Source organism: Prorops nasuta, unplaced genomic scaffold (assembly GCF_024137725.1).
Source record: "Prorops nasuta isolate Cenicafe-Biocafe unplaced genomic scaffold, Cenicafe_Pnas_1.2 PNAS00003, whole genome shotgun sequence".
Lineage (NCBI taxonomy): Eukaryota > Metazoa > Arthropoda > Insecta > Hymenoptera > Bethylidae > Prorops > Prorops nasuta.
Window position 1 is genome coordinate 8,687,776 of NW_027116800.1, and position 25,625 is coordinate 8,713,400.

The window sequence follows — 25,625 nt, forward strand, 5'->3', positions numbered from 1 at the left end:
ATGAAGAATTTCTGATATTACTACTGGGAATGTAGTGAGAGCTAATATCTTTTGGCGAACGGAGCTCAGTGCTTTGAGTATCCGCGCGCGCGAGGTTTGATTGGTTTATGATTGAATTGATATAGTTTATAGTTGTTGAGGGTTGATTAAGAGTGTTGAGAGTGGAGCTTTCGAAGATTGGGAAGTGATCGAGTGATAATGAGAGATATTTTTGCAGTACAACCTGGATTTCCGAGGTCTGTCGGCGCGAGGGTCTGGGGGCTCGCCATACAGGGGCGGAGAGGGTGCGGGTGCCGACGGGGACGGTGGGGGTGCTGGAGGCGACGGCAGCAAGACAGGATCCGCCCCCGGCAGCGACCCGTCCGTCTGACAGTTTGGGATGGCCCGACGGGCCAAGGGGGACGCTCGCCGCACTCGGGTTTCCTTTTTGCTTTTCTAGGGAGAACCTCTCCTGCCCCAAAGCGCACCATTCCGCTATCTCACTCAGCATCCTCCTCGACCACCTCCCACTTACGACTCCTCATCTTCCAAAAACTCGTCGCTCGCCAAGTGCACGCTAAACATTTCACTCGCTACCCTCCTCTTTCGATACTTTCAGCGATCTTCATACTCCAACTGCTCTCTCTCTCTCTCTCTCTCTCTCTCTCTTCGTCAAATTTACTCATTTTTCTTACCGAAATCGACGATGGATCGTATCCTTGCTTCTACCCAAACGTCCCTTCTCCTAATGTATATATATTCCTGTGCTATCGAAGATACGAAACGCTACCAACTCCGTGCGACGCGATGCAGTAGAAACGGTACGTTTGATGAGAGACAGGGGCATCTACTCTTTCGATGTAAATAGCGTGGGTGTTGAAGACATCATTGGCATATGGATATGATCTTGCACCTGACAAGTTTTCTTCTGTAGTTTCGGGATAAGCGAATGGAGCATGGAGGAAATTTGCCGAAATCGATTTTCCTTTTTATTTTTGTACAAAGGGAATATTCTTTCTTGTCCCAAAACGCACCATTGTACTATATACCTCGGTTAAGATACTCTTTTATTTACTCCTTTTTACGATTTCTCATCCTCTAAAAGTCGTAGCTCGAAAGGCGCACGTTAAAAGTTTAGCCGGCACCCTCCTTTCTCGACACTACCAGCATTCCCCATGCTGTGCAACTTCTCTCTTCTTCAAATTCACTTATTTTTCTTTTTAAATTCGTCGGTATATTGCGTATCTTTGCTCCTACCCAAAGCTCTTTCCATTTCCAATGTATATACTGTACTCCCACCATCGAAGATACGAAACGCTAGGAGCTCCTTGCGACGCAATTCAGTAGAAGAAGTACGTTTGATGAGAGACAGGGGCGTAATTTCAGGGCGCCTTCTTTTTGGAGGTGAACGTCATGCGAATGCTGGAGGCATCGATAGAAAAGAATTCGGGATACCTTTTAGACTTGATGAAATTTGTTTGATAATTTCCGAGTAATCCGATGAGCTATGTACCACCCTCGCTAGATTCTAGTTTCTTTTATGCCACAATTTCTTTCTTCACCCTAAATGCACCATTCCACCATCTCACTTGAAGTACTCCTTTATTTACTCTCTTTCACCATTCCTCATCCTCCAAAAAGTTGTAGCTCGGTAGGTGCACGCTAAAAGTTTCCCACGGTATTCCCCTCTCTCGATACTTACAGCATTTGCCATGCTGCAACTGATCTCTTTGTCAAATTCGTTCGTTTTTCTTCTTAAAATCGACGATAAATCGTATCTTTGCTTCTATTCAAAGAACCCTTTTCCAATGTATATATTCCTCTGGTCAAAGGTACGAAACGCTTAGGAGCTCCACGCATCGCGATTCAGTAGAAAAAGTACGTTTGATGAGAGGAAAGAGCGTAATTTTAAGGCGCCAATTTTCACCGACGTTTCGCACTGTGATTTTCAGGATCCTTGATCATTCGTCATGCTCAAAAAACCCTTTTTGTAAATAAATCGTTAATCTGTCATTGTTGCTGGTGATGTGAAAAGTCGGTGAACCGTAAAAGAGAAGGGTGCGTCAATGTATAGCGGTAATGTTAAGCGCAGCTTCAAAGACGGATTCACTTGGAATCTTGAAACTGCTGGAAAATATGCTCGCGCATTTATGCAATATATTGATGAACAAACCGAGGGAAAGTTTTTGGATTTCGACGCTGCTCTACGCAACTAATAAACTCGTGTCACTACCATGATTCATAATCACTTTTTTATCGAGCAGAGTCCACTGTTGCACAGTAGAAACGAGAGAAAGTACAAACGCATTGAAGCGCTAAATGCTAACAAAGTCTTTTTATAATTCAACAGAAAGTAGTAGTCTAGTCTGACTAATTTTTCGTATTTTCACTTTGAATCATGGAGCTGATGCAACGACAATAATTATGTTGTGTACGAGTGCCTTTCAAGAGTGAATACTTATAAGGAGGTGAACTCGAGGTGTAATAGAACCTTCGGAATCAAGACTAAAGTTGTAAAGCGTTGTAGGATATATAGAAAAGTTAATTTATGCTCTATTCAATTTGATTCTCCGTAATCTCTTAAGGTACTTGCATGCAATACAAGTTTTCAGCGTAAGAGGAATGATGAGGATGCCGCGTGAGTGTTTGAGGTACATACATACAACTTTTTCCGCAGTAATATAATATAAGTGAGAATTATTTGGTATACGCATGCAACGACATGTGCGCGCAAAAATTATCTCATGATTGAATTATGAAGTTGAGTGATTAATTGTTCGAATCTGACGAAGATATAGCGCGGGGTAGGAGACGACGAAATGTCGAGGGAAACCTGATGGCGGCAGGAGAGCGGTCAGGGACGTACTTTGTGGCAAAGACGATCAAGAATTACTACCAAAGATACGATGATGCGACGAGTGCAGGTAGTCGCAAGTCAGAGGAACATAACGAATTCGATGGATAATTTATTTGGCAAACACACTGTTTTGGTTAAGCGATGGTCCGTGTTCTCTTATTCGACACGCGTCTCGAAAACATCCTCTGAACGTATACAGATATCTTCCTCATCTAGTGCCATGATAAATCATTATTTAATATTTCCTCTAGATCATTCGCAAGTCTCGCAGAGTCGTCTTTGAAACCGCTGTACAATGTATCCATGATCTTCCACGAGAATATAGTAGAGAAGAATAGATTTAAAAAGACTATATAGCGAAGAATGAAAGAAAATCTGATGCATCTTGCGCTATAACGCGGTAGGATAGAGCCTTGTCGAAAGAACTGATTACTCCTAGCTTACGAGTTTCTTATATTATAACTTTCTACAAAAACTACGTGAGTATGTCGTATCCTGAATGTAAAGCTAAAAACTTTCGAATTTTTTCAAAATAAATCAATTCGATCCTTATTTACATACATATATATATATATATATACATGATAGATCGCGAGATTTTCTTGACTTTCCTAGTCGTGCTATACGATACAGAAATCTATCATAGATCGAGATGATTCGTTGAACTAATTTGACAGCTTCGCTGAGTCACTTCAATTTGAATATGAATAAAAATTCGAGCGATGTATGCGCGTATACATATGCTATAGGGATGGCTTTGAGTATCTAGATTCAGGAGCCTCGTTTTGTTAGCCATTGCTTAGTGTTGCTAGCGATAGTGCGGTAATTCGTATTAATGATGAACAAAAACCGAAGAAAAGACAAAAAAACATTTGTATATGTACATACAGTTCGTAAGTGAAGAAAATTAAAGATGTTGACCAATCGTGCATTTCTTGTATATCTCATAAAACGAAAGATAATACTAATTGCATGATTGGGTGTGTAATTTACTCGATTCTGTGTATGTGTAATGTGCAGATTTGGCACAAAAACAATAATACAGGAATTATTCGTTTCGATGGATGAAAGAATGTAACGAGCTAAATCCCTAGTGATTATGAATTTACAAGCCAGCTATAAGCTTGGATATAGTATTAATTATTAAACGAAAGAATCCTCGTGAGTTCCTATATAGACATTGCGATACATATTTCCAATGCATTCAATATACCATCGATGCGAACCACTGAAAACATCTCTCCGTTTCTTGATTTACATCGAATGGCATAGTTTTTTGTAGTCCACGGAGTGAAAACTCAATCCTACTATTCTTTTTATCCTATATTGGTAAACATCCCTTGGGTCACGGGAAGACGAATGCAAAATGGAACTTTCAATATTTTTATTTGAATAAGTTGCAAGCATTTGTATAAATAATCTCTGTATTATATCGTACCAACAATTTAGAGTTAAGAATTCGTTTGTTATTGAAATACTATTACATTTCTTTTTATATGCAATTGCAAAAATATTTTTTAAATGCAAAAATCGTCGTTGCAATTGTTGTGTTTTTCTTAAATTTGTATATTAATATACTATTTCCAATCATTTCTGTCCAAGGACCTGGTTATTTCGTATAGAACGAGTGCTTTTCTTCATATTAGAAAAGTTCGTTGTGTAGCTAATCGTTTATGATAAATGTGCAATATATTAAGAAGCGCATTTATCATAAAAGATAAAAGAAATATAAAAATTGTTACAGCGTTTTATACTACTAATTGCGTTTTGTGAAATTTCAATTTCAGCAGCGATACAAAGTACATTGATTCTCAATTATTTATTTGGACATATAGTGAAAATGTACAAATTGCGTTAACTTTGATAATATTGGTGTATGTAAAGCGCAACACTTATACTATAATATACATATATATATATAGCGATAAAAAACATTAATTTCTATATGTGTTATCGATCGACAGGCTTAACATAATTCGATTTGACCCCGTCACATATTGTAGTATGTGAGAATGATTGTAATATATTTTATACACTAATTCGCTTCTTTATAGAGATATACAAATGTCATTAACGAATTAATTAATATAATTTCCAAAATTCTTGGACTCGAAGCTTGAATAATTGATTTTCAGAAAATGCAGAAGGGCGTTACACTGATAAATTTTGTTATACTAAAATAGAAAATTGTCGCTTAATCGATAATCAAATAAACGAAAAGTATCATGAAAATTGAAATGTGACGCTCTTAATTTTTGAATAACGTGTGAAAAGCGCGTTTTACAGAAATAAATATTAACAGAACGAATCTTCACATACTACATGACCGTTTCATTTGAAAATGATATATAAGTACAATTTGTGCACACAAAAAACAGTAAATGAAACTATCATCAATAAAATTTGTAAGAAAAAGGTACATTGTTCAACATTTTCAAATAGAACGACTCATACGCTGTAAGTACATTTAGCACAAACTTATCGACATGCGTCTGAAACGCACACATTGCGTTTTCTGCACGACTGTGTCTGCATAAATGGGGTATATCGATACGATAAACCAGCAATAATGTAATATATTGTATATATAACGACTGCTATTATTCCAACTATTTCGTGCCTATAGAAATAACTATCATCTCGTTATGCAACTTCTGACGAACCAATAAGTATCGCGCGCGCGATTACTATCGATACTTATTAACATACTACGATGTACTATGTAAAATGAATTATTATAATAACGCCTTGAGAAGTACGAATAAAACGTGGTGAAAGTATAAATATGGAATAATACAATGATATATAGAAAATGATTTTCCAATTATCCTTTTACTCAATGAAACAAGAAAAGAATGGGAGAAACTGCTTACTGTAATATCTATATATATATATATATATATAAGTGCGTCGATGTTTCATAATTTTTTACTAAAATCTCTCTATCTTTCTATCTTTAGAAGTCTCCTTCATTATTTTCATATATCTACTACAAAGTGTACACATATTACATCAATATTGTACCGGTGACAATAATTTCTTTGGCTTACATTATTGTAACTAATTTGCTAAAAATTTGCAATATTCTTAATGGGATTAATCAACGTGTATAAATGTGAATATAAGCTGATACGATCGCTTATCCAACTAGATAACGGGAGTCTTTGCTTGGAAGTTCTAAATTACAGTAGAATTAAGCAGCGCGGATGCTTTTCAAATGGATACCCCCACCACTTTCCCAATTATCATATTGCGCCCCAACTTCGTTTCTTGCGGTGCACACTTGAGGTGATTTAATAATACTATTTATAATCTCAAAAATGAAAATAATAAAAAAGTTATGATGAAAAGAGAATAGACACTAAGGAAATGCTGGAGATATCCGACTGACTGGAAGTCGCTTTGCTCTCTATTGTACAATAGTTTCCAAACAATTCAATGTTTTCCCAGTTAAAACTCCGTGACTCATATTTGCTATACATGTTTCGATAACTAGAGCCAATTTCCGGTGGCTAAAATGATAACAGTAAAATAGACTGAAGAAGCGAATCACTTGATAAATTCAACGAATAATCCGTTAGTACTTGAATTAAAAAATGTCAAAACGAGAATATAAACGTGAAATTATTCAGGCTGTTGAATTTTTACCAAGTATCTATTACTTAAATCTATCGTGTAGTTTGAGTTTTCACCTTGTCTATTTTTTATCGGCATGGATATAGCATTAAAACTCTTATTATCATAGAGACAAAATAATTCCTTCTCCCATCAATTTTTCCGATTAATTATCCATAAAGCTATATTCTACGCGAAACTTTTACTATATTTGCTATAAAATCTCATATGGCTATTATAATAATCTATAACAAAAGAATATGTTAAAACAATCAGTATCATTTATCGCTGATAAGTATACATATAGAATTGCATTTTTCATAAAAAATATGCAAACACGATCGCACAGATCTTTCGAAGGGCAGGAAGTTTTTGTTAAAGCTACTTCGAAACATTTACATATATATAAATCTATATATTATATATAGTTATCGCCAATCATTATAAGGTATTATCTAAACAAAGTAAGATAATTTGCAAACTTAATTATACAAATATACATACACACACATACACTCTTTCTCTCCATATATCGTATTATCTTATTTGTAAAAAAAAACTGATCGTAATAGAAATATTTATTACAATGTAATATATTACTTGTACGTACATGTATTAGCCTCAATTTCAACCTGAATAAATATCAAACATTGTACTATATTATGTTTCAAGTATTAGAATAAGCTTCAGATTTTTCCTTTTTCCCTTGGAGAATTTAATATATATAATTATTATTATTGTTTTACGAATACCACGACACGAGACTTTGCGATTCATTATACATGTTATTTAGAAGTTCGTGAAAAATATACTTTTAGCTATATCATCGCAATCAAATAGCATGATTAAAAATATAAATACAAAGGTTTGAGGCGCACCAAAACACGTACGTAAAACTTACTTACTTTTTTGAAAATAAAACACATATTAATTTTTGTCCTGAAGAATTTGTACAATGCAAATATATATGTATATAGATAGCATCTTAAAGATCCCAGGGGAAAAAAATGATATATCTGAGATAAGTCCAGAGTTCTCACGTCCATGTGCTATAAGGTGCTTTGATGGTAAACTGCGTATCAAACGCGTTATCCTTCATTGCGCGCGTGTTACTCATTGCTAATTTAAATATACAATGTGTATATCTTAGGGCTTGTCTACACGATCAAAGAAATGTGCCAAATTTCTGTGACACAGTCCAAAGTTACTAGAAAGTTACTAGACTTTGATTGTTTAAACACTTAACTGTGACGAAAAAGTGGGATACAAAACTTGGATTCTGGAATTGCGCATTAAGCGCAAAAATGTATAGTTTATGTTAGGTTTTTATCATACCTATATTCATATTTACCAAATGCATTTAAATATTCTTAATAATTGAATATCAGTTTATTATAGTGTGTATAGAAGAGTAAAGATTAAATAGATGGATAAAAAAATAAAGAAAAAGTTAATGAAATTAATTTTTATCTGTTCATTAATTGAAAATACTACAGAAGAGGAAAATATATTATTGCGGGAAGAAATAAGAAAACATAGTCGTCGTGCAACTTGGACGAAAAGATGGATTTTACGCCGAACTGAAAAATTAATGGGAACAATTAATATGGCTCACTTAGAATTAAGATTGGAAGATGAAAAATCATTTGAAGGCTTTTTTAGATTACGAATTGATTTATTCGATCACCTTTTACAATTGATAGGTCCATTTATACAAAGGAAAAATACTATAATGCGGGACTGTGTTTCACCGAAAGAGAGGCTCTCAATAACTTTACGTTTTTTAACAACTGGAGAAAGCTACAGGAGTCTCGAATATTCCACCAGATTTTCGCTGTCGACAATATCACTAATTGTTCCTGAAACATGCTCCATTATCTATCTAGTCCTACGCAAAAAATATTTAAATGTATATGTATAATAAAGAATTAATTTAAAGGTAAAAGTTAATTTATGACAGTACTTATACTCATTTAGCAATTACTTTTTATAGACACCAAATACAAATGAAGAATGGGCAGATGTTGCCAATAGATATTTTCAATTATGGAATTTTCCTAATTGCATTGGTGCTATGGACGGTAGACATATTGAATTTAAAGCACCACTTAAAGATGGATCATTATATTACAATTATAAGGGTACTAATAGTATTGTATTATTAGCTATTGTTAATGCCAATTATGAATTTATATATGTTAATGTTGGCGTTAATGGAAGAGTCAGCGATGGAGGAGTTTTTCGGGAAAGTGATATTTCAAATTTATTAAAAAACATAGAAAACCCTCTGAACATTCCATGTGAAAACCCTTTACCTGGAATGAATGAGCCATTGCCCTATGTATTGTTAGCAGATAATGCTTTTCCATTACATAAAAACATTTTAAAACCTTATTCTACATGCAATTTAACCCAAGAAGAACGTGTTTTTAATTACAGACTTAGTCGGAGAAGACGAGTAGTGGAAAGTAGTTTTGGAATATTAGCAAGTCGATTTAGAGTTCTTTTAACACCAATATACTTGCCAGTTAAAAAAGTAGAAATTATTACATTAGCATGTTGTGCTTTGCACAATTTTATAAGTCGTGAAAATAACACATTTTTTCATGATTCAATAGGTTCAATGCAAAATATAAGAGTTAGACCAATTATAGATGTAGAAATAAGTGATGAAAATAATTTAGAGGGGATTCATGTTCGAAATGCATTTAAAAATTATTTCAATACTATTGGAGCTATTGAATGGCAAGACAGAGCAACGCATTTTGGCTATATTAACTAATTTAATTTATGTGGTATTTAATTTTATAGATTTTCTAAACATTTTTAAAAATGATTAACAGTATTCTATAAAAAATCTTACTTTATTGCGTATTTAATACATATAACAATTTATCTACTTATAAAACTTTTATTGGCTGTCTTAATTATAATCTTAGACTTATCAACTTTTTTTGGCAAACAAAAATATTTTAAGTGTAAAAACATTAATAAATTCTTTCTTCTGGAAAACAAGTTAACATTTATTATTATGAATAAGAACTAGTATAAATATATATACTAGTAAACTGTATGGAAATATTTAATATTTAAACATTATAAAAAAACCGTTTTTTAAATATTTAATTAATTTTTTCATTCATCACTATCATCATCATCCACCAGTGCCATTATCCCTCGTTGTAACCTTCTCAATTTTTTTTTATTCTTTTTACGTAATTCAGCTTCTAAAAATTTTATCCAATAATGTAATCCATCTTCATTTTTATCTTCATTAGAACATAATTTCTTTATACCATCTAATGCATTGTCCCAAAAAGGTTGCCTTTGTTTTAAAATTTCTGATATATCTTCTGTTTTCCTTTTTTTTTTCTTAACATTCATTTCATCAGTAATTGTGGTAGATGCTGAAGAAGGTGGTGTCAAACAATTGCGAAACTCAGCTTTTTCATCTATAAAAATATGAAATATTAATTGCATAGGATAAGCATTTTTATATGGTTTATATAAAAAGAATCATAAAGATTTACTACTCAAATCATTGTCATCATCTATTTGTAATGTAATATCTGCTAATTCTAAATCCTCTGTGGAGGAAGAATTTATAAGATCCGTTAGACTTGTATTCCCTTTTATGTACTTGGGTTCTACATTTTCCTGAAAATATCTTGGTATTATATATAAGCAATTGAAATATGAATAGAATAGAGCTTATAATTAAAAATAGGAAAATTACTCTGAAACTTACCTTTAAAGAAGAGTTTCCTTTTCTAGCTGCCACGTGTTTTTCTAAGAAAGACATGGAATCATATAGCCACCACGTTGGTTTATAAATCTCATCACTTGAAGCACCGCTACATTTAGATTGTTTAACTTTATTTATTTGTTCTAAGAACTGCGTACGTAAGCCATTAAGTTTCTTCTTAATTATGTCCACTGTTATTTTCTCATTTGTTATTTGTTCATAAGATTTACTTATAATTTGTAATGCTTTGTCACGTAGAACTCTGTTATGATAATCTTTTGATTTAATAACATATAGACATGGATGCTGTTCATATAGCATTATTAATGTCTTTATATTTTCTTTGTTATTATTCATTTTCTGCAAATTTAAAATTATGTTAATACGCGAAGAAAACACAAAAGATAAATTATTACCTGTTGCACTCTCTGGTAGGTTATGTGTTTAAACAAAATTACATAAATTTATGTAATATGTATAGCTATTCACACATTTGAGTTAAAGCGCTACCTATATTCATCCAAGAACAACTAAAAACTGTGTCACAGAAATTTGGCACATTTCTTTGATCGTGTAGAAAAGCCCTTAACTATAATTTAAAGTAACAAAGAACAAAAGTTTATAGTATGTAGATTCTACATATAAGAAATTTGTTGGAAAAGTGCATATAATAATCAAGGACATGTTGTTTAATTCCATTGCTTTCTGTCTTTTACTGTAAAAAGTAATTTAAATCATTCAGATTAAATTACGATAAATATTTCAATGTGATAAATAAATAGTAACATTAATTTTTTTATTCAACAACACAATATAGGTAAATCGTAAAAGTAGGAATCTTATTTTACATTCGAATCACATAAATTAGTCATTTTATCATTTTAGTAATCTTTAAAACCGTTCCATCTCCGTTTTACCGTCTGAGCTCTATGTTGAGAACGTTGAAAACTTGAAAAGGTTATTTTGAGGTTATTTTCACTTTGAAACGATTACCGTAGACTTTAGATGAAAATGATATATTATTGTTAACTATAAATATACACGTAGCTGTTTAAACAAAGGAGTCAATTAAAGTGTTGTTCGAATGCTCTTAGGAAATTTTGGATACTCATTTCGTGAATGTTTATTAATTGGAAGAAAAATAAGTATATCCAATTTATTTAAGAGAAAAATGACGGAGGAAAAAACACCTTTAAGATATGAAGTGCTTGCAGAATGTCAAGTTACAAAAGGAAGATGTGGACTGATGACACTACCACATTATTATGTAGATACTCCAGTCTTCATGCCAGTGGGAACACAGGTTGGTATTATATTTCTAATATCTCTATAAATTAGCTAACGAATGTATCTAAATTGCTCTTTTCAATTTTGTTAGGGTACTTTAAAAGGATTATTACCTGAACAATTAGAAAAACTCAACTGCCAAATTATCCTTGGCAATACCTATCATCTTGGAACAAGACCTGTAAGACTGTTTATTATATCTTACACATTTTTCTTTACAAATGATAATTGTAATTTCAGGGGCCAGATATTTTAAAAAAAGCAGGTGGTTTACATAAATTTATGAACTGGAAACGAGCATTATTAACAGACTCTGGAGGCTTTCAAATGGTATCATTACTACAGCTTGCAGAAATTACAGAGGAGGGTGTTAAATTTAAGTCTCCCTATAATGGTAAATAATTGAAAAAATTGCAACAATATTTCTTTTTATAGCTTTTTTGTTTCATAGAGTCTATATGTATGTTGACTCCTGAATATTCTATTCACATTCAAAATATTATTGGAGCTGATATCATAATGCAGTTAGATGATGTTGTTTCCAGTGTTATAAGCGGTCCCAGAGTAGATGAAGCTACTGATAGGTAAAGTAATGTTTAATTGCTTTTTATTATTAAGTTATTGACAAATTATTTCATCAATAGAACAACAAGATGGCTTGATAGATGTTTAGCCTCTCACAATAGGCCAGATGACCAAAATATATTCCCTATTGTGCAAGGTGGACTGAATCCTCAAACAAGAATGAAAAGTGCAAGTCAACTGGTCCAAAGGAAAGTAAATGGCTTTGCTATAGGTGGTCTGAGGTAAACATTTTTAATTAAATTTTCTATAATTATCCTTATTCTTAAAATAAAAATTTATTATAGTGGAGGGGAGAGCAAAGATGAATTTTGGAAAATGGTTCACTTATCTACTGACACTTTGCCAAAAAATAAGCCAAGATATTTAATGGGTGTAGGATTTGCTGTTGACTTAGTCATCTGCTCAGCTTTAGGGGTTGATATGTTTGACTGTGTCTTCCCTACACGAACAGCGGTATATTCTCTTTTATTTAAACTTTTAATTTATCATTTTCCTAAATCATTTAACATTTCTTTCAGAGATTTGGCTGTGCTTTAATAAAAACAGGACAAATAAATTTAAAGCAAAGTAAATTCAGTACTGACATGCAGCCAATTGATGAGAATTGCACTTGCTCAACTTGCAAGACATATACTCGCGCTTATCTTCATCACATTGTTACAGTTGAAACAGTCGCTTGCCATCTTTTAACAGTGCACAATATTGCATTTCAAATGAAGTTAATGAAAGACATCAGAGAGAGTATAAAGCAGCAAAAATTTCCTGAATTCATTCAGCAATATTTGATTACAGTTTATCCTAATAAAGAGTATCCAACATGGATAGTGGATGCTCTGAAAGCTGTCAATGTAAATTTATTATAAAAGACTGATTAGTAATACATTTTTATTAATGAGAGTGATTTGTTTCTTTAATTAATATTTAATTGTAAGCAATTTACAACAATTTCTCTTACTTCCTTTTGTGTAGATTTAAAGGTACAAGGATGCTTCACCAGTAAGTGTACTTAACTTTCAGAGATCTATTTTTAATTTTTAATAGAAAAAAATTATAATTTTATCATATGAAATCATCAGAATCATATCCAGTGTTGTCAGTGTTTGAAGTCATTTTGGAAGTATTAAATAGTGAATTGTAGCTCCTATAAAATTGAATTATTTGATTATATAATTATTCTTACACTATTAATAATTCATGTATTTTAACTACAAAATTTGTTTCACCTCATTTCTGCCTCTTCCTGTTTTCTCTTCTCTTCTGTTTTTTCTTTTTCTTTCTGCTCCCTTAAAAGTTTCTTTTTATCTTCTCTTTCTAGTCTATCCCTATTTTCTCTTTCAGCTCTAAAATTCACTTCCTCCAATCTTTTAGTCTTACGTAGTCTATTAACAATAACACTATTACGTTTGGCAACATGTAGCTTACGAACATCTTTGTCCTTATGAAACCCAACCTGGCCCACTTCCATACCAGGTGTCTTTTTTAAATTAGCCCACATGGTATAAACAATATCAATGTCATTTACTTTGCAACCATCTTTACTATTAGCCTTAACTAGCTGAGCAGCATCTTCCAAAACTATACTTGGAATATCATCAATTGTCTGGCCCTAAAAATTCTAAATATTTCATACCTTACTAGATAATAAATTTAATTCTGACTTACACTTTTAAGTCTAAGATACACATGAGCAGAAGAATATTTATCAGTATGAAACCATACATCTTCCGGCCAGCCCCATTTAATCAGTTCTTCATCTGGAACCAATTGTGACTCGCATGACATTTATAATTAAATTTTGGTGTTAGAAAAAAGTCTAGCACTTACTCTCATACTTGTCAACACCCATAAAAAGGGTCACTGGTGGTTGTACCACTGAAACCAAAATTTATAACCTCTTTATCACAAAACAAAACAACTATTTACATGTAATACTTAAAAGAAGTACAATAACAGTTTTTAGTATTATAATGCACTGAAAAATTACAAAAAGCTTTCGTACCATCACTTGTAAAATAAAACACCATTGTTAATAAATAATTAAAAGCAGAGCCATGTGTGTTATAACAGAGGTGTGTAGTCAGTCAGTGTAGTATTGAATGTGTCAAAATGAGTTAAATATAGGGTTAGGAGTTTGTGCGCCAACAATATCAGTTTGTTGTTTTTGCGATAGATGGCGACAAGTTTTAAACAGGTGTAAGTAAATTTTTTAATGTGTGGAAAATACATGAGAGCACGTGGGCTCATCGATATAGCTATCGCTAGATTTCTTTGATCGTGTTGGTAATTTGTTACTATAGTGAATATTTGTGTGAGTGTACAAATGCAGTAGAGTTATAACCGGTTTAAAGAGCTGAGGAAATATTGAAGCATGTACAAAATAGGATGGAATTTAAAACAATCCAGTACTCCTGTTTTAAATCACGTAAAAAGTGTCAACAAATTGCAATATAGAAATTCAAAGGATGCTGCCAAAAATAAATATTCTAACACCGTTTTATTACCACAAACCAAGTTCCCGGCTCGCTTAAATGGCAAGAAAAGAGTAGAAATGGATAATTATTTAAACGAGGTCTGTCATACATTTGTTTGATTATAAAAATTCTTGTTTCACTTCAATCTTTGCACTTGCAGAAATGTGGATTTTGGGAGCTATATAACTGGCAGAGAGAAAACCTTTCCGGACCAGATTTTATATTGCATGATGGACCCCCATATGCAAATGGTGTACCCCATATAGGCCATGCTGTAAATAAGGTAGAGAACAACATATTTTTATTTTCTCTTATAATCTAAAACTTTTAAAATTTCTGTTAGATACTCAAAGACATCGCTTTAAGAAATAAGGTATTACGGGGCAGAAGAGTGCATTATGTTCCTGGTTGGGACTGTCATGGCTTGCCAATAGAGTTAAAGGCACACAATTTTTTGGATCCTGAAAATACAAAATTGAATCCTTTAGAGATTAGGCAAAAATGTATTGAATGACAATTCTTTCTCATATTTATTTCAAAGAAGGTATTAACATCTTTTATTATCTTTTCAGCAAGAGAATTTGCAAGAAGAGCTGTAGAAATACAAAAAGAAATCTTTATGTCTTGGGGAATTATGGCTAACTGGAAAGATTCTGGATGTTATTTTACAAATCAAATTGAATATATTCAGAATGAGCAAAGACAATTTTTGGAGTTATATGAGAGAGGCTTGATTTTCAGGGACTTTAAACCTGTGTTTTGGTCTCCAGAATCCAGGTATTTAATTTGTTATATCACAAAACATTTAATATTGTTATTTGATCTAATAATTACTTTTCAATCTGCAGAACTGCCCTAGCAGAATCAGAATTAAAATATAATGAAAGTCACTGCAGTAAAGCAGTCACTGTTCGCTTGCATGTAAAAATTTTACCAGTTAATTTAAAGGAGCTGGTAAACAGAAAAGTTTATGCATTAACATGGACAACCACACCATGGACATTATTGGCGAACCAAGCTTTGGCTTTTTCTACAGATTTTAGATATTGTTTCGCCGAGGATGCGAATAATAATGTATATATAATGGCTGTTGATCTTTTAAAAAACATTGAAGGAAAAATTGGTCCCTTAAATATTATTTCTATTATAAAAGGTAAACAACACATATACAATCTCTCAATATTATTTTACTATATAAAATAATAATAATTCATTTTCCATAGGAGATGAGCTTTCAAAGTGTAAATATGAGCACCCTATTACCAAGGAAATCATGCCATTTTTACCAGCAGATCATGTTACAAACACTATTGGAACAGGATTGGTGCATACTGCTCCTGCCCATGGAACTGAGGATTTCATAATTGCACTGGAAAATAAAATTCCAATTGTAAGTGAGAAGATAAATAAATTTAGTAAAAAATCTGGTTTCTTTAAATATTTTATTTTACAGTTATCTGTGGTAGATGATGATGGTAAATACACAGAAGAAACTGGTAAATTTTCTGGCTTGTTTGTTCTGAACAAAGGAAACCAGAAAGTTATGGAGCACTTATCTGCTGATATTTTACATACTGAAGATTTTGTACATAGTTACCCTTATGATTGGCGAACTAAAAAGCCAGTAATTATACGAGCAACTCATCAATGGTTCATTGATATAAATTGCGTAAAAAAGAATGCTTTAGTAAGCCAAATTTTCTTGTTCATAGATTGTGATTTTGTTTGATAATATTAATTAATATTTTAAATAAAATTTCAGAAAGCTATTTCTAATATACAAATATATCCACAAAACAATGCGGAAGAAATGTTGACAATGCTGGAAAGACAAGTTGAGAAACGACCATATTGGTGCATTTCTAGACAACGGTCTTGGGGAACTCCTATACCAGTATTTTATCACAAGCATTTTAAAAAAATTTTTGTAAATAGGTAAACGGCTAGATTCATACAATGAAATAATTACTAAACTAGTAATTTATTACTAAAATATATTTCAGAAAATCTATTGAGAGGTATGGTAAATTAATGGAAAAGTATGGACCAGATTGTTGGTGGGAGTTGTCAACAAAAAAATTATTGGGTCGAGCAATTTGTGAAGAAAATAATCTTAATTGTGACGAATTAGAAAAGGGGAATGTAAGTACATTGTAACATATGAAAGCAAGCACTAAACAAATGTAGTTTGAAATTATAATAATTTGAAATACAACAAATAGGATATTATGGACGTTTGGTTCGATAGTGGAGTTTCCTGGTCTTCAGTAGTCCCCGAAGGACAAGCGGACCTATATTTAGAAGGATTAGATCAGTTTAATGGATGGTTTCAATCGTCTTTGTTAACGTCCATCGCTCTGCAGGGTACTTCCCCATATAGGTAAAATATTTTATATTAAAATATATTTGCATTTAATTAATACAGTATTCGTTCTTTGAAGATCATTATTTGTTCATGGATTTACTGTGGATGAAAATTTGAAAAAAATGTCGAAATCGGAGGGCAATGTTGTAAATCCCGTAGACATCACGAATGGTGGAGAGGATTTGAAAAAAAATCCTGCGTATGGTGTCGACACTCTTAGGTTAATTTAAATGATAAAATAATATATATATTAAATAATCAGTCATTAAAACTACTTGAAATATTTCAGATGGTGGGTAGCGAGTCATGGTAGCCAGCACCACTTAATTCCAGTTTCAGCAAACATAATTAAGGAAAGTAGCGAATCCGTTAACAAATTGCGCTTAATTCTACGTTTTCTTCTGGGCGTTTTAAATCCGTACATTGAAAAAATGACTACTGAGCCCGATTATCATTACCTCGATAAATACATGCTGCACAATTTATACAAATACAACAAAACGGTAAATTAATGCCATGATAATTGGTTATAAAAATAAGTATAGGTATTATCAAATAATAATTTAATAGTAACTTAAGAATTATTTTTAGATCCAAGGATTTTATAATAATTATCAATATCATCACGTATGTAAAGCTGTGATAAATTTTGTTGTGAACGACGTATCCTCCAACTATTGTCATTTGATTAAAGACAGGCTTTATTGTGACGAGATTAATTCGCCTTATCGAGTTGGAGCGGTGGAAGTTGCAGGGGAGATTTTAACTGTTCTTGCGAGAACGATAGCACCGATTTTGCCTCACTTGGCAGAAGAAGTTTGGTTGCATCACCCATTGAATCTTGGTAATTCATTTTAATAAACAAATTTTGAAACGTTTGCGTTATAATTGAAACAATGTTTAAATTCAACATATAATTGTGTAGCTTCTGTATCTTTGCACCGAATTGACTATAAGGTACCAGAGATCTGGAATCAACCAGATCTCGAGAAATTAATGGTTATTGCGTATGATCTGAAATCGCAGATGAATAAATTGTTGAAGCAAAATTCCTGGGAATTAGCAGCTACTATCACAGTTCCCCAAAAAGATTATAATCAGCTGTCTGTAAGTATGAACAAATTATTTCTTTTTAAAAGTATAGATCACTGATCTACTTTTATATACAATGTATATATCTTATATCGGCTAATACTTAAAGCAAAACAAATACAAAATATCGCAAAACATCTTGTGGTAAACACTAATCGATGACTCATTATTTTAAACTCATTCTACATCTGGATATATTCAACGCATAGCGAACAAAAAATTCGCAAAATATTTTTCAGTAAACATTAACTGCAATCATTATGCCTATCTAATATAACATATATATAACAATAAGCTGTAATTAATAGAAGCTTTTACTGAACCACAATAGTGGTATTCGCGAACAAAACAATTTCGTAATAATCGCTTTGTTTTTTTTTTTTTTTATCAAATTCATAAAGCATTTATAAGCCTGCCGGAATAACTTATACAAATATAAACTAGTTTTGTGCTTTTAGGTACTCCAAAAAGAAAATTCTTCTTCAACGTCGGAGCTTTGTGAGATTTTACAGTTGTCCTGCGTTACGTTACTGGAGGGTGACAATGAAAGAAGAATAAACTTTGAGCCGATAAAATCAAATTTGTGCAAGAGATGCAGACGACACCCGGTGCCAGCTAATGACGAATTGTGCGAGCGTTGCATGAAAGTTTTGGACTTGAAAAAATCCACATTCACATTACCGTAAAAAATAAGCGTTCTCAATGATTTTTAAACTTAAAACTACTTAGCGCACCAGAGAAGTATACGAGATGGGTCTAACAAATTCAATATCAGCATTACAACAAAATTATCTATCTTTTTTGTTGGTCAAATTATAGAGACTATTGATATTCAGCGCATCAAGAAAGTGTACGAGGTGTGGCTGATATCCGCTAGTTGTTAATTTTAAAGCCACATGAACGAGATACGTCCTGAGCTCGAGAAAAGCTTCGTATATTCGTTCCAATCTTTTAAAATTTGGATGAGTATGCCCACAGTGTCCATCTATCCAACTCTGAGATCTCAGTCGATTATGAAATTTTAAAATTACTTTAAAGATATTATTCAAACACGAACGCATTTTTTCACCACTGGCGCTCAGCATGCATCTGGTGGGAATAAACGTTTTATGAGCTTACACAAATTATATTTGCTTTGATAATATTTTACAGTAATCACCTGGACAGAATGCTTTTTATGTAAGTGACGTGCGAACGGTAGACCTCGTCCACTGTTAAGGAATTTTCTAAATCTTTCTCGAATTCGGACCAACTGGCGTAGAGAACGCAACAAGTAATGTAATTGTGAAGGGCATTTATAAATTGTGTCATGGAATGCCTGTACAATTGCAGCTACAATGAAAAATATTAAATTCTATTATTCATGATAATTGTATCAGCGAAAGATAAATTGTGGAATAAATAATATTATACTTTGTGATATTGTTCTGAAACAGCCTTTTTACGTTCCGCCTTCATGATATTAAAATCTTCTTGGAGCACCCACGAGACTCGACCGATCATTAATAAAAATTTAAATACTTTAGCATATTTCATCATTACTACATCATCAAGAATAATATTCAAAGGCCACAAAATTTTATAGTTCAAGCATAAACAATCTAAGGCATTTGGATCAGATATCTGGAGAGAAAAAATATAGAGTTGAAAATGTAGAAATTAATATTTTAAATTTAAAAAAAGTACTTACATGTAATTGAGTAGGTAGATCTGTAGCAGAAAGACTCAAGAGCTTAGAATTGTTACAATCAGAACTAAAAGAAATCGTAAGAGATCTTTTCAAAATACTGGTTAAAGTAGCTGAATTAAAAAGTTCAATAGGCATTGAAAATTCGTACAGCTTCGAGTACAAAGAATCTGTTAAGCTTTTCGCAAACTCTCCATTCAATAAGAAATAGTAATCTCTGAGACTATGAAAGTGTGATAGCATTTTGTGCTCTGTTAACAAATATTTAATAATTGCATTGTTCACCAGGCGACTTTGTGTTCTAAGAGGTATAGTGATAGATTTTTCCAAATACATTTGCAAGGAGATCGTATCGATTGTTTCAACATCAGCTATGGTTAACGAGGTGGATGCTATTGGAGTGGTTACATTGGGACTGAATCCTAATAGATTGGGAAAAACAAATTGTTTCTGCAGAGATTCTTCGTATGATTTCTCAGCTGCTAATGATTCACTCGTATCGATAATGGATGAATCTTCACACGAATGTAACTGTGAAGTTGGTGTTATAGTGGACAAAGCGTAAATGTCTGTTGTACAAGACATTGGTGTATCTAAATTTTCTAATTTAGTGATTTGATTATTTTTGTTACTTAGATTATCTGTAAAATTGGTTTCGCTCGTTTCTAAATTGTCAGTAAGAATATTCGTATTCAATAGAGATTCCGTTTTATTAGATTTAGTTTCAGCATCAGTAGGTAGATCATTATTTTGATTTAATTCATTGAGAATAACGGTGACTGTCGTATCTGTTGTATTGTTGTAATTAGTATATACTGCGTTGGTGGTGCTGGTGAATGGAACAGTTAGTTCATTATTATTCGGAGTCATTTCGAATTCTTCTTGTAAAATTTTCATTTTATTGTAGTGTGCTTCTGCAAATCTTAATGTTTTTGGTCTGTCTATTTTAGTGTTAATCGTATTCGACTTATCCGAAATCTTTGCAGCTTCTTCTCGGAGAAAATCTTGTAGTGCACTCCGTTCATTATTTGTCTTATAGATGAAATTCATGCATAAAGGATCCTCCAGATCGCTGGTATGACTATTTAATAAATCGTTTGATTTGCTGTTAAAATCTTCTAATTTTTTCCCCGAACTTATGTTACTGTTCTCATCTTCAGCAGTAATACAATTTTCTATTTTTGTATCTATGCTAGTACTGGGAAATATTTCTTCTAATTTATCATTTGTCTGTTGTACATTGTTTAGTTCTTTGTCAATTTTGTCATTAAGTGATAGGGAGCTAGAATCTTGTAATTTTATTATTTCCAAATCTTGAGAATCTTGAAAAATTATTTTTTCAGATATACTGATTACTCTTTTATCAAAAAGATTCATTCTTTTGATACGCCATTCCGACCGCATTTTTTCCCTTTCTTCAGTAGCTGCTAATTCTTCATAGTATTGCAAAAGCTCTATTTTATCTGCATTACGTTGCATATCCTCAAGTTTTTCCTGTTCTAAATTTCTTTCCATCATTAGCTTATCCAATAGCAGTTCTGCTTCTTTTTCTTGTTCTCGATTCAAAGCTGCTTGCGTTGCTTGTTCTTTTAACTGCATTAAGAGCTCTCTTTTGTTCTCAGCTTCTTTCTTTAAAAACTCAGCCCGTTTCTTTTGAAGCTTTAATAAGGTTTCCTGTTGCGCTTTAACCACAAGATCAGCCTTTTCTTTATTCACTAACTTTTCATCTCGAATCATCGAAGAAAGAGATACAATTTTTCCTAAGGCTTCTAAACCTTTTCCCTCATATTCTTGACATTTTAAATTTTGCTCTCTTAACATAACAACACTTAAGCAAACTCTGATATCTGGCTGGCATGTTGTAAATAAATTACAGACTGGATTTTTGGGATCACAGATTCTTAAGAGTCTCACAGTTTTACCGCAATTCAAAATAGAGTCTGTTAAACCGCGTAAAAAATCTGGTACAGATTTAGTATTAACTGTAAAGCTTTTCATCCAGAACTTGTGCCCCCTGGCATGCAAATACTGAGGTTGTGCTTGTATCATAAATTCACCATACTCATTGTCATATACTCCCTCAAAGAGCCATTTTTGTAGAAATCTAAAAATCACATTACCACTTATATAATGAAATAAAATTAATTCTTTTATATTAACCAGACACACCTAAAATATACTTCGCAACAAGATTTTAATATGGAATAAAAAATTAATGCCACTTTGGGATTTGTTACTTGAGTAACTTCTTTATAAATGTGTGTTAAAATTCCATTTCCATCTCCCAAAGCACAACGACCATGTTCATCCCTTAAGCAAAGTCGAGAAACTTCGGTAATTATTAGTGCCAATGGTCTCACATTATTTAATAGTCTTAGTAATCCAGTTTCATTTCCATTAGTAAAAATTATAGACATTGCTGCTTTATAATATAGAAGAAATTCTTTGATGCCTTTACACATGGCCTATGGAAAGAATACATGTATATATTTTTAACAATATGACATTAAAAAAGATGAGATGAATCGATACCTTAAATATAGGTCCTTTACGTTGTAATTTTCCTGTAGGTGGATCAGGGGAAACCAAAGTTGATAAATATTTATAAGAATTACCCCAATCAATTGCTTCTTGACAAATTCCTGCTAATGATTTTGCAGTCATGCCAGGAATTGTAATATTTTTCTTAATCATAAAACCTATCTATAAAAATTTAATATACAAATGAAAAAATTAAAAAAACTTCTTAAGCAAAACTTTTTCTTACCATATTTACATACTGAAAGGAATATGATTGGATGCCAGATAAAAGTAATTTTAAATCTGATAAAAATTGTTTGGCAGGAATTTCTGCCAAGTGTACTAGCTGCTTTAATTCTGATTGTATTAAATGATTAGTTTGTTGTATATTTATTAAATGGAACAAAGCTCTTGGTTCTTCAGTAATAAAGGGCATTTCTTTCTTAGGCTGTGAGGCTCCCAGAGATTCCCAAGTACGATTTTCTTTAAAATTTTTATTAATGTCAAAGTTTTTTAGTGCATTCTCCAAAATAAATGTTTGGCTATTTTCAAGAGAAAAACTATGAAACGAAGAAGGCGATCCATTTGAATAATTTCCTGTAATTGACTCTTTGCTATTGTCTTCTGTTATAGGATAAGAAATTTCTGCTTTTTCTTGGGATGACTAGAATAGAAAGCATTAATTTATATTTACAGACTACAGCTTATTAATTAATATTATAGCAAGATTATTTACTTACAAAAGTAGAGAGTGAAGCAAAATGAGTGATATCTCTTATCTGATTAATAGTACTCTCTGTATTGTTTTCATTTCTAAAACTAATAAAACAAAATTTTTGCTATAAATCTTTCAAGTAATATATAATTAAATATAATTTTACCTTAATTGTGGAATTCCAATCCTAGTCATTGATATGAACCGAGTACTAAATGACATTTCATTAAATAAATTTGGATAAATGCTATGTGTATTTCTTCTGTTATTAGAATTTAACATTGCTAAAAATTTATCAGGTACAACAAATGACTCCAAAGGATATATTTGAAATACTGAATTTTCTTGTATTTGTGAAATTTGAGGTAGATCAGGATTTGGTTTTCCATAATGAAAAATATCCTAGAGATATTGAATTTTTAATAGAATATTTAAGAGAAATACAACAAAAAAAAAAATAATTAAATTACCAAGTTAGTGTTAGAAGGAGTTTCGACCTGTTTGAGTTTATTTAAAAATTGAAGCGTAGAATAAATAATACTTTGAGATTCAGGACTACTATTTACTAAACTATTCAATAATTTTTCAAGTGCCTCTGCATTGCTTAATCTATTACTGCTTAATTTGAGAACAAATATATACTTGAATAACTCTGTCACAGGGTCATAATCTGTTGATCTGAAATCTGAAAAGTCCTGTGTTTTTAAAGAGCTTAGTTTCATAGGTAAAATCAGATAGAAAAATATAAATAAAAACCTTGATTATCCTGTATCTTATCAGCTTTATTAAGAAGAATTTCAAATGCTTTGGATCTTAGTTGTTTAATAAATCTTTTACTATGATCCTCTACAGGAAACAGACTTTCTTCACGTGGAAATTCTGAATTATATATATTTTCACACAACTCTGTGATCAAGTCGTATACGACAATATTTCTATTATCAATATCCATATTAGTTATAACAATCAATAACCATGCATAAAAAGACTATCTATCATAGATTATTCATTCATTCATAAAATATCTGCTTCATAGCTTTAATTTCGTTAAAAGCACATAGCATTAACCATTTTCTTATCTGTCATTGAAATGAAAATAATCTTTGTCAAAACTAGTACACAGAACACGATCATGAAGTGACATGAAGACCTTTGAAAATGAGAAACATTTTTTCTTCCAGAGGGGTGAGAAAAAAAATATTTTTATCGATAAAGACTTTAACCTTTTTATCCATTGTAGGTAATTACAGTTTTTACTTATCGACTGATTAAAATTAAAAAAGAAAGTTAATTATAAAGTTTTTTCTCTCCCATTTCTAGAAGAATAATAAAATTAGAAAAAAATAGATATACGATTGAGAATGGGTTAAGAAGAATTTCAGGATGGAAAACGGCAATCAAAAGAGGTGCTGGGAGAAATTTTCCCTTCCCCAGAGAAGCAGCGGCAGCCCACCAAGTCAAAAAGTCCCGTAAGTCCCAGGAATATAATCTTGCGTAAGGCAGGCGGCAGGTCCCAATCGTCAGTCTCTCTCTCTGGCCTCTAGCAGCTAGCTGGCTTAGCTCAGCTTAGCTCTGCCGAGCCCAAAACAAGCAGACGAATTACAGCGATCTCGTGCACGCGATTTAATTGTTTGTGAAAAAATTAAAGGCCCTAGTTGGATAATAATGAAGAGCCCCACTTTGCGGGATTCAACCTTATTCAATTTGACTCACCGGCTCTGGGAAAATATATAGGAGCTCAAGGTAAAAAAAACTCTCCAATGCTGTTTTACAAGAAAATAAATTTCTTATTATAATTATGTATTATTTTACTATAAATAAAAATTATTTTATATGAGAATGTATATAATAGTATAAAATAAACACTGAGTCGAGTAATTTCAAGATTAATACTTGAGCTGTAAAAAGAAGCCCTTAATTAATTTTTTATCTTAATTAAGTAAACAGTGCAGTTTCATTGAAGTTAGGAGAACTTTTATAATATTTTTAAAAGGATTTAATGAAATTATTTAACTAGTGCAAATTTGAACGAAATTATACCATTGCATCGGGAGAAAAAAGAGGTCGTGCTGCAAGAAGAAGGCCCGCTCACGGTTTCGTGATCTTCCTTTTTTCATTTAAAACCGGTGTTGTTTTGTAATTCTTAAATAGATGTATCAGGAGGGATATTTCACAGAGTCTTTCAATCTTTAGTAATACAAAGGCCACGCTATGTAGTATAACGTGAATAAAGCCAGCCAGCCGTGGCAGCGGTCAAAGGTTGGAAAGTAGGGCTTCGCATAATCATGACATTAACACACTTTTACAAACTTTACAGGTGGCGAAAAGCCAACGTTCAAACTCGCCACAATATCCCGCGAAATCATCTTTCCCCGTTTAATGAGGCCATTTCTTTCATTCTTTTGCTATTATATTCTTCTTAAAAATCGTAAAAGAGTAAATATAAATAGAGGTAACTCAAGCTTTTCACGCACTTTGCGGAATTACTAATGTGACTTGCCTAAAAATTCGAAAATCATCTTTTCTCATTTGACGAAAAACATTGCATCTTGTTTCATTTTCTTCAAAACAAAAGAAATTCGGGGAAAGTTTCGCTCTGAATTTCAACTTTGCGTGAACGTTCTCTGCTCTATGGAGCGAGAAGTCGTGCGTTCCCAAAAAGACAATTTCATGTAAACAGAAATAGTAAGGGCTCAATAATCTGAAG

General features: G+C 32.2%; 7 protein-coding genes across 17 annotated transcripts in view; 4 read left to right on the forward strand and 3 right to left on the reverse strand.

Moving 5' to 3' along the window:
• The window catches only part of alpha-Catr (alpha-catenin related), a 56,532-nt gene extending 56,161 nt beyond the window's left edge, over nt 1-371 (forward strand). For both annotated transcript variants that reach the window (XM_066724886.1, XM_066724887.1), the window contains exon 11: nt 218-371. In XM_066724886.1, coding sequence (XP_066580983.1) covers nt 218-370 — 153 coding nt within the window. In that variant the 3' untranslated portion in view covers nt 371. The remainder of the gene's footprint in view (nt 1-217) is intronic.
• A 59-nt stretch (nt 372-430) lies between these two features.
• LOC136772140 (uncharacterized) lies at nt 431-10,711 on the reverse strand. Of its 4 annotated transcripts, XM_066724896.1 has the most exons (6): nt 10,613-10,711; nt 10,200-10,556; nt 9,982-10,108; nt 9,748-9,903; nt 7,357-9,678; nt 7,204-7,269 (listed from the first exon to the last, which is right to left on the reverse strand). In XM_066724896.1, the coding sequence occupies exons 2-5, from the start codon at nt 10,551-10,553 to the stop codon at nt 9,587-9,589; spliced, it is 729 nt and encodes a 242-aa protein (XP_066580993.1). In that variant the 5' UTR covers nt 10,554-10,556; nt 10,613-10,711; the 3' UTR covers nt 7,204-7,269; nt 7,357-9,586. The 4 variants fall into 4 exon arrangements, with proteins under 4 accessions (XP_066580991.1, XP_066580993.1, XP_066580992.1 ...); XM_066724894.1 differs by lacking the exon at nt 7,204-7,269 and adding an exon at nt 431-6,696 and having other exon boundaries at nt 7,357-9,903; XM_066724895.1 differs by having other exon boundaries at nt 7,357-9,903; nt 9,985-10,108.
• Nucleotides 8,058-9,233, forward strand: LOC136784562 (uncharacterized). The gene is made up of 2 exons (XM_066745284.1): nt 8,058-8,360; nt 8,445-9,233. The coding sequence occupies exons 1-2, from the start codon at nt 8,058-8,060 to the stop codon at nt 9,231-9,233; spliced, it is 1,092 nt and encodes a 363-aa protein (XP_066601381.1).
• A 162-nt stretch (nt 10,712-10,873) lies between the features above and the next one.
• Tgt (tRNA-guanine transglycosylase) lies at nt 10,874-13,059 on the forward strand. Of its 5 annotated transcripts, none has more exons than XM_066724891.1 (9): nt 10,874-11,013; nt 11,082-11,164; nt 11,291-11,499; nt 11,575-11,664; nt 11,724-11,877; nt 11,935-12,067; nt 12,128-12,289; nt 12,353-12,521; nt 12,587-13,059. In XM_066724891.1, exons 3-9 carry the CDS (start codon nt 11,368-11,370, stop codon nt 12,929-12,931), a joined length of 1,185 nt encoding a protein of 394 aa, XP_066580988.1. In that variant the 5' UTR covers nt 10,874-11,013; nt 11,082-11,164; nt 11,291-11,367; the 3' UTR covers nt 12,932-13,059. The 5 variants fall into 5 exon arrangements, with proteins under 5 accessions (XP_066580988.1, XP_066580987.1, XP_066580985.1 ...); XM_066724890.1 differs by having other exon boundaries at nt 11,082-11,153; XM_066724888.1 differs by having other exon boundaries at nt 11,082-11,499.
• Nucleotides 13,060-13,079: 20 nt separating this feature from the next.
• Nucleotides 13,080-14,187, reverse strand: LOC136772141 (coiled-coil domain-containing protein 25). The gene is made up of 5 exons (XM_066724897.1): nt 14,068-14,187; nt 13,893-13,940; nt 13,731-13,822; nt 13,292-13,674; nt 13,080-13,209 (listed from the first exon to the last, which is right to left on the reverse strand). Exons 1-5 carry the CDS (start codon nt 14,090-14,092, stop codon nt 13,128-13,130), a joined length of 630 nt encoding a protein of 209 aa, XP_066580994.1. The 5' UTR covers nt 14,093-14,187; the 3' UTR covers nt 13,080-13,127.
• A 207-nt stretch (nt 14,188-14,394) lies between these two features.
• On the forward strand, nt 14,395-18,682 carry IleRS-m (Isoleucyl-tRNA synthetase, mitochondrial). Of its 2 annotated transcripts, XM_066747138.1 has the most exons (15): nt 14,395-14,637; nt 14,700-14,822; nt 14,883-15,042; nt 15,112-15,316; nt 15,388-15,692; nt 15,763-15,929; nt 15,993-16,226; nt 16,302-16,474; nt 16,543-16,681; nt 16,762-16,919; nt 16,981-17,124; nt 17,194-17,407; nt 17,496-17,748; nt 17,830-18,011; nt 18,455-18,682. In XM_066747138.1, exons 1-15 carry the CDS (start codon nt 14,437-14,439, stop codon nt 18,680-18,682), a joined length of 2,886 nt encoding a protein of 961 aa, XP_066603235.1. In that variant the 5' UTR covers nt 14,395-14,436. The 2 variants fall into 2 exon arrangements, with proteins under 2 accessions (XP_066603235.1, XP_066603236.1); XM_066747139.1 differs by lacking the exons at nt 14,395-14,637; nt 14,883-15,042 and having other exon boundaries at nt 14,706-14,822.
• Nucleotides 18,683-18,784: 102 nt separating this feature from the next.
• On the reverse strand, nt 18,785-24,054 carry Grip163 (gamma-tubulin complex component 6). Of its 2 annotated transcripts, none has more exons than XM_066747137.1 (11): nt 23,675-24,054; nt 23,389-23,603; nt 23,085-23,320; nt 22,944-23,022; nt 22,451-22,867; nt 22,216-22,368; nt 21,853-22,148; nt 19,687-21,787; nt 19,410-19,619; nt 19,156-19,328; nt 18,785-19,085 (listed from the first exon to the last, which is right to left on the reverse strand). In XM_066747137.1, exons 1-11 carry the CDS (start codon nt 23,868-23,870, stop codon nt 18,785-18,787), a joined length of 4,377 nt encoding a protein of 1,458 aa, XP_066603234.1. In that variant the 5' UTR covers nt 23,871-24,054. The 2 variants fall into 2 exon arrangements, with proteins under 2 accessions (XP_066603234.1, XP_066603233.1); XM_066747136.1 differs by having other exon boundaries at nt 22,216-22,386.
• Nucleotides 24,055-25,625: the final 1,571 nt, after the last annotated feature.

Bases quoted from the DNA above. Each gene is read 5' to 3' on its own strand.
- LOC136784562 (XM_066745284.1), top strand. From the start codon at position 8,058: ATGGCTCACTTAGAATTAAGATTGGAAGATGAAAAATCATTTGAAGGC. The intron at 8,361-8,444 runs GTATATGTATAA...TACTTTTTATAG, and splicing joins TACGCAAAAAATATTTAAAT to ACACCAAATACAAATGAAGA.
- IleRS-m (XM_066747138.1), top strand. From the start codon at position 14,437: ATGTACAAAATAGGATGGAATTTAAAACAATCCAGTACTCCTGTTTTA. The intron at 15,043-15,111 runs GTATTGAATGAC...TTATCTTTTCAG, and splicing joins TTTAGAGATTAGGCAAAAAT to CAAGAGAATTTGCAAGAAGA. The intron at 18,012-18,454 runs GTAAGTATGAAC...TTGTGCTTTTAG, and splicing joins AAGATTATAATCAGCTGTCT to GTACTCCAAAAAGAAAATTC.
- LOC136772141 (XM_066724897.1), bottom strand. From the start codon at position 14,092: ATGGTGTTTTATTTTACAAGTGATG. The intron at 13,823-13,892 runs GTAAGTGCTAGA...AATTGGTTCCAG, and splicing joins GGGTGTTGACAAGTATGAGA to ATGAAGAACTGATTAAATGG. The intron at 13,210-13,291 runs GTGAAACAAATT...TCAATTTTATAG, and splicing joins CAGGAAGAGGCAGAAATGAG to GAGCTACAATTCACTATTTA.
- LOC136772140 (XM_066724894.1), bottom strand. From the start codon at position 10,553: ATGAATAATAACAAAGAAAATATAAAGACATTAATAATGCTATATGAA. The intron at 10,109-10,199 runs GTAAGTTTCAGA...AGATATTTTCAG, and splicing joins AAGGAAACTCTTCTTTAAAG to GAAAATGTAGAACCCAAGTA. The intron at 9,904-9,981 runs GTAAATCTTTAT...ATATTTTTATAG, and splicing joins TGATGACAATGATTTGAGTA to ATGAAAAAGCTGAGTTTCGC.
- Grip163 (XM_066747136.1), bottom strand. From the start codon at position 23,870: ATGGATATTGATAATAGAAATATTGTCGTATACGACTTGATCACAGAG. The intron at 23,023-23,084 runs GTAAAATTATAT...TTGTTTTATTAG, and splicing joins ATTGGAATTCCACAATTAAG to TTTTAGAAATGAAAACAATA. The intron at 22,149-22,215 runs GTATCGATTCAT...TTCTTTCCATAG, and splicing joins GTAAAGGACCTATATTTAAG to GCCATGTGTAAAGGCATCAA.
- Tgt (XM_066724888.1), top strand. From the start codon at position 11,281: ATGCTCTTAGGAAATTTTGGATACTCATTTCGTGAATGTTTATTAATT. The intron at 12,068-12,127 runs GTAAAGTAATGT...TTTCATCAATAG, and splicing joins GTAGATGAAGCTACTGATAG to AACAACAAGATGGCTTGATA. The intron at 12,522-12,586 runs GTATATTCTCTT...CATTTCTTTCAG, and splicing joins TCTTCCCTACACGAACAGCG to AGATTTGGCTGTGCTTTAAT.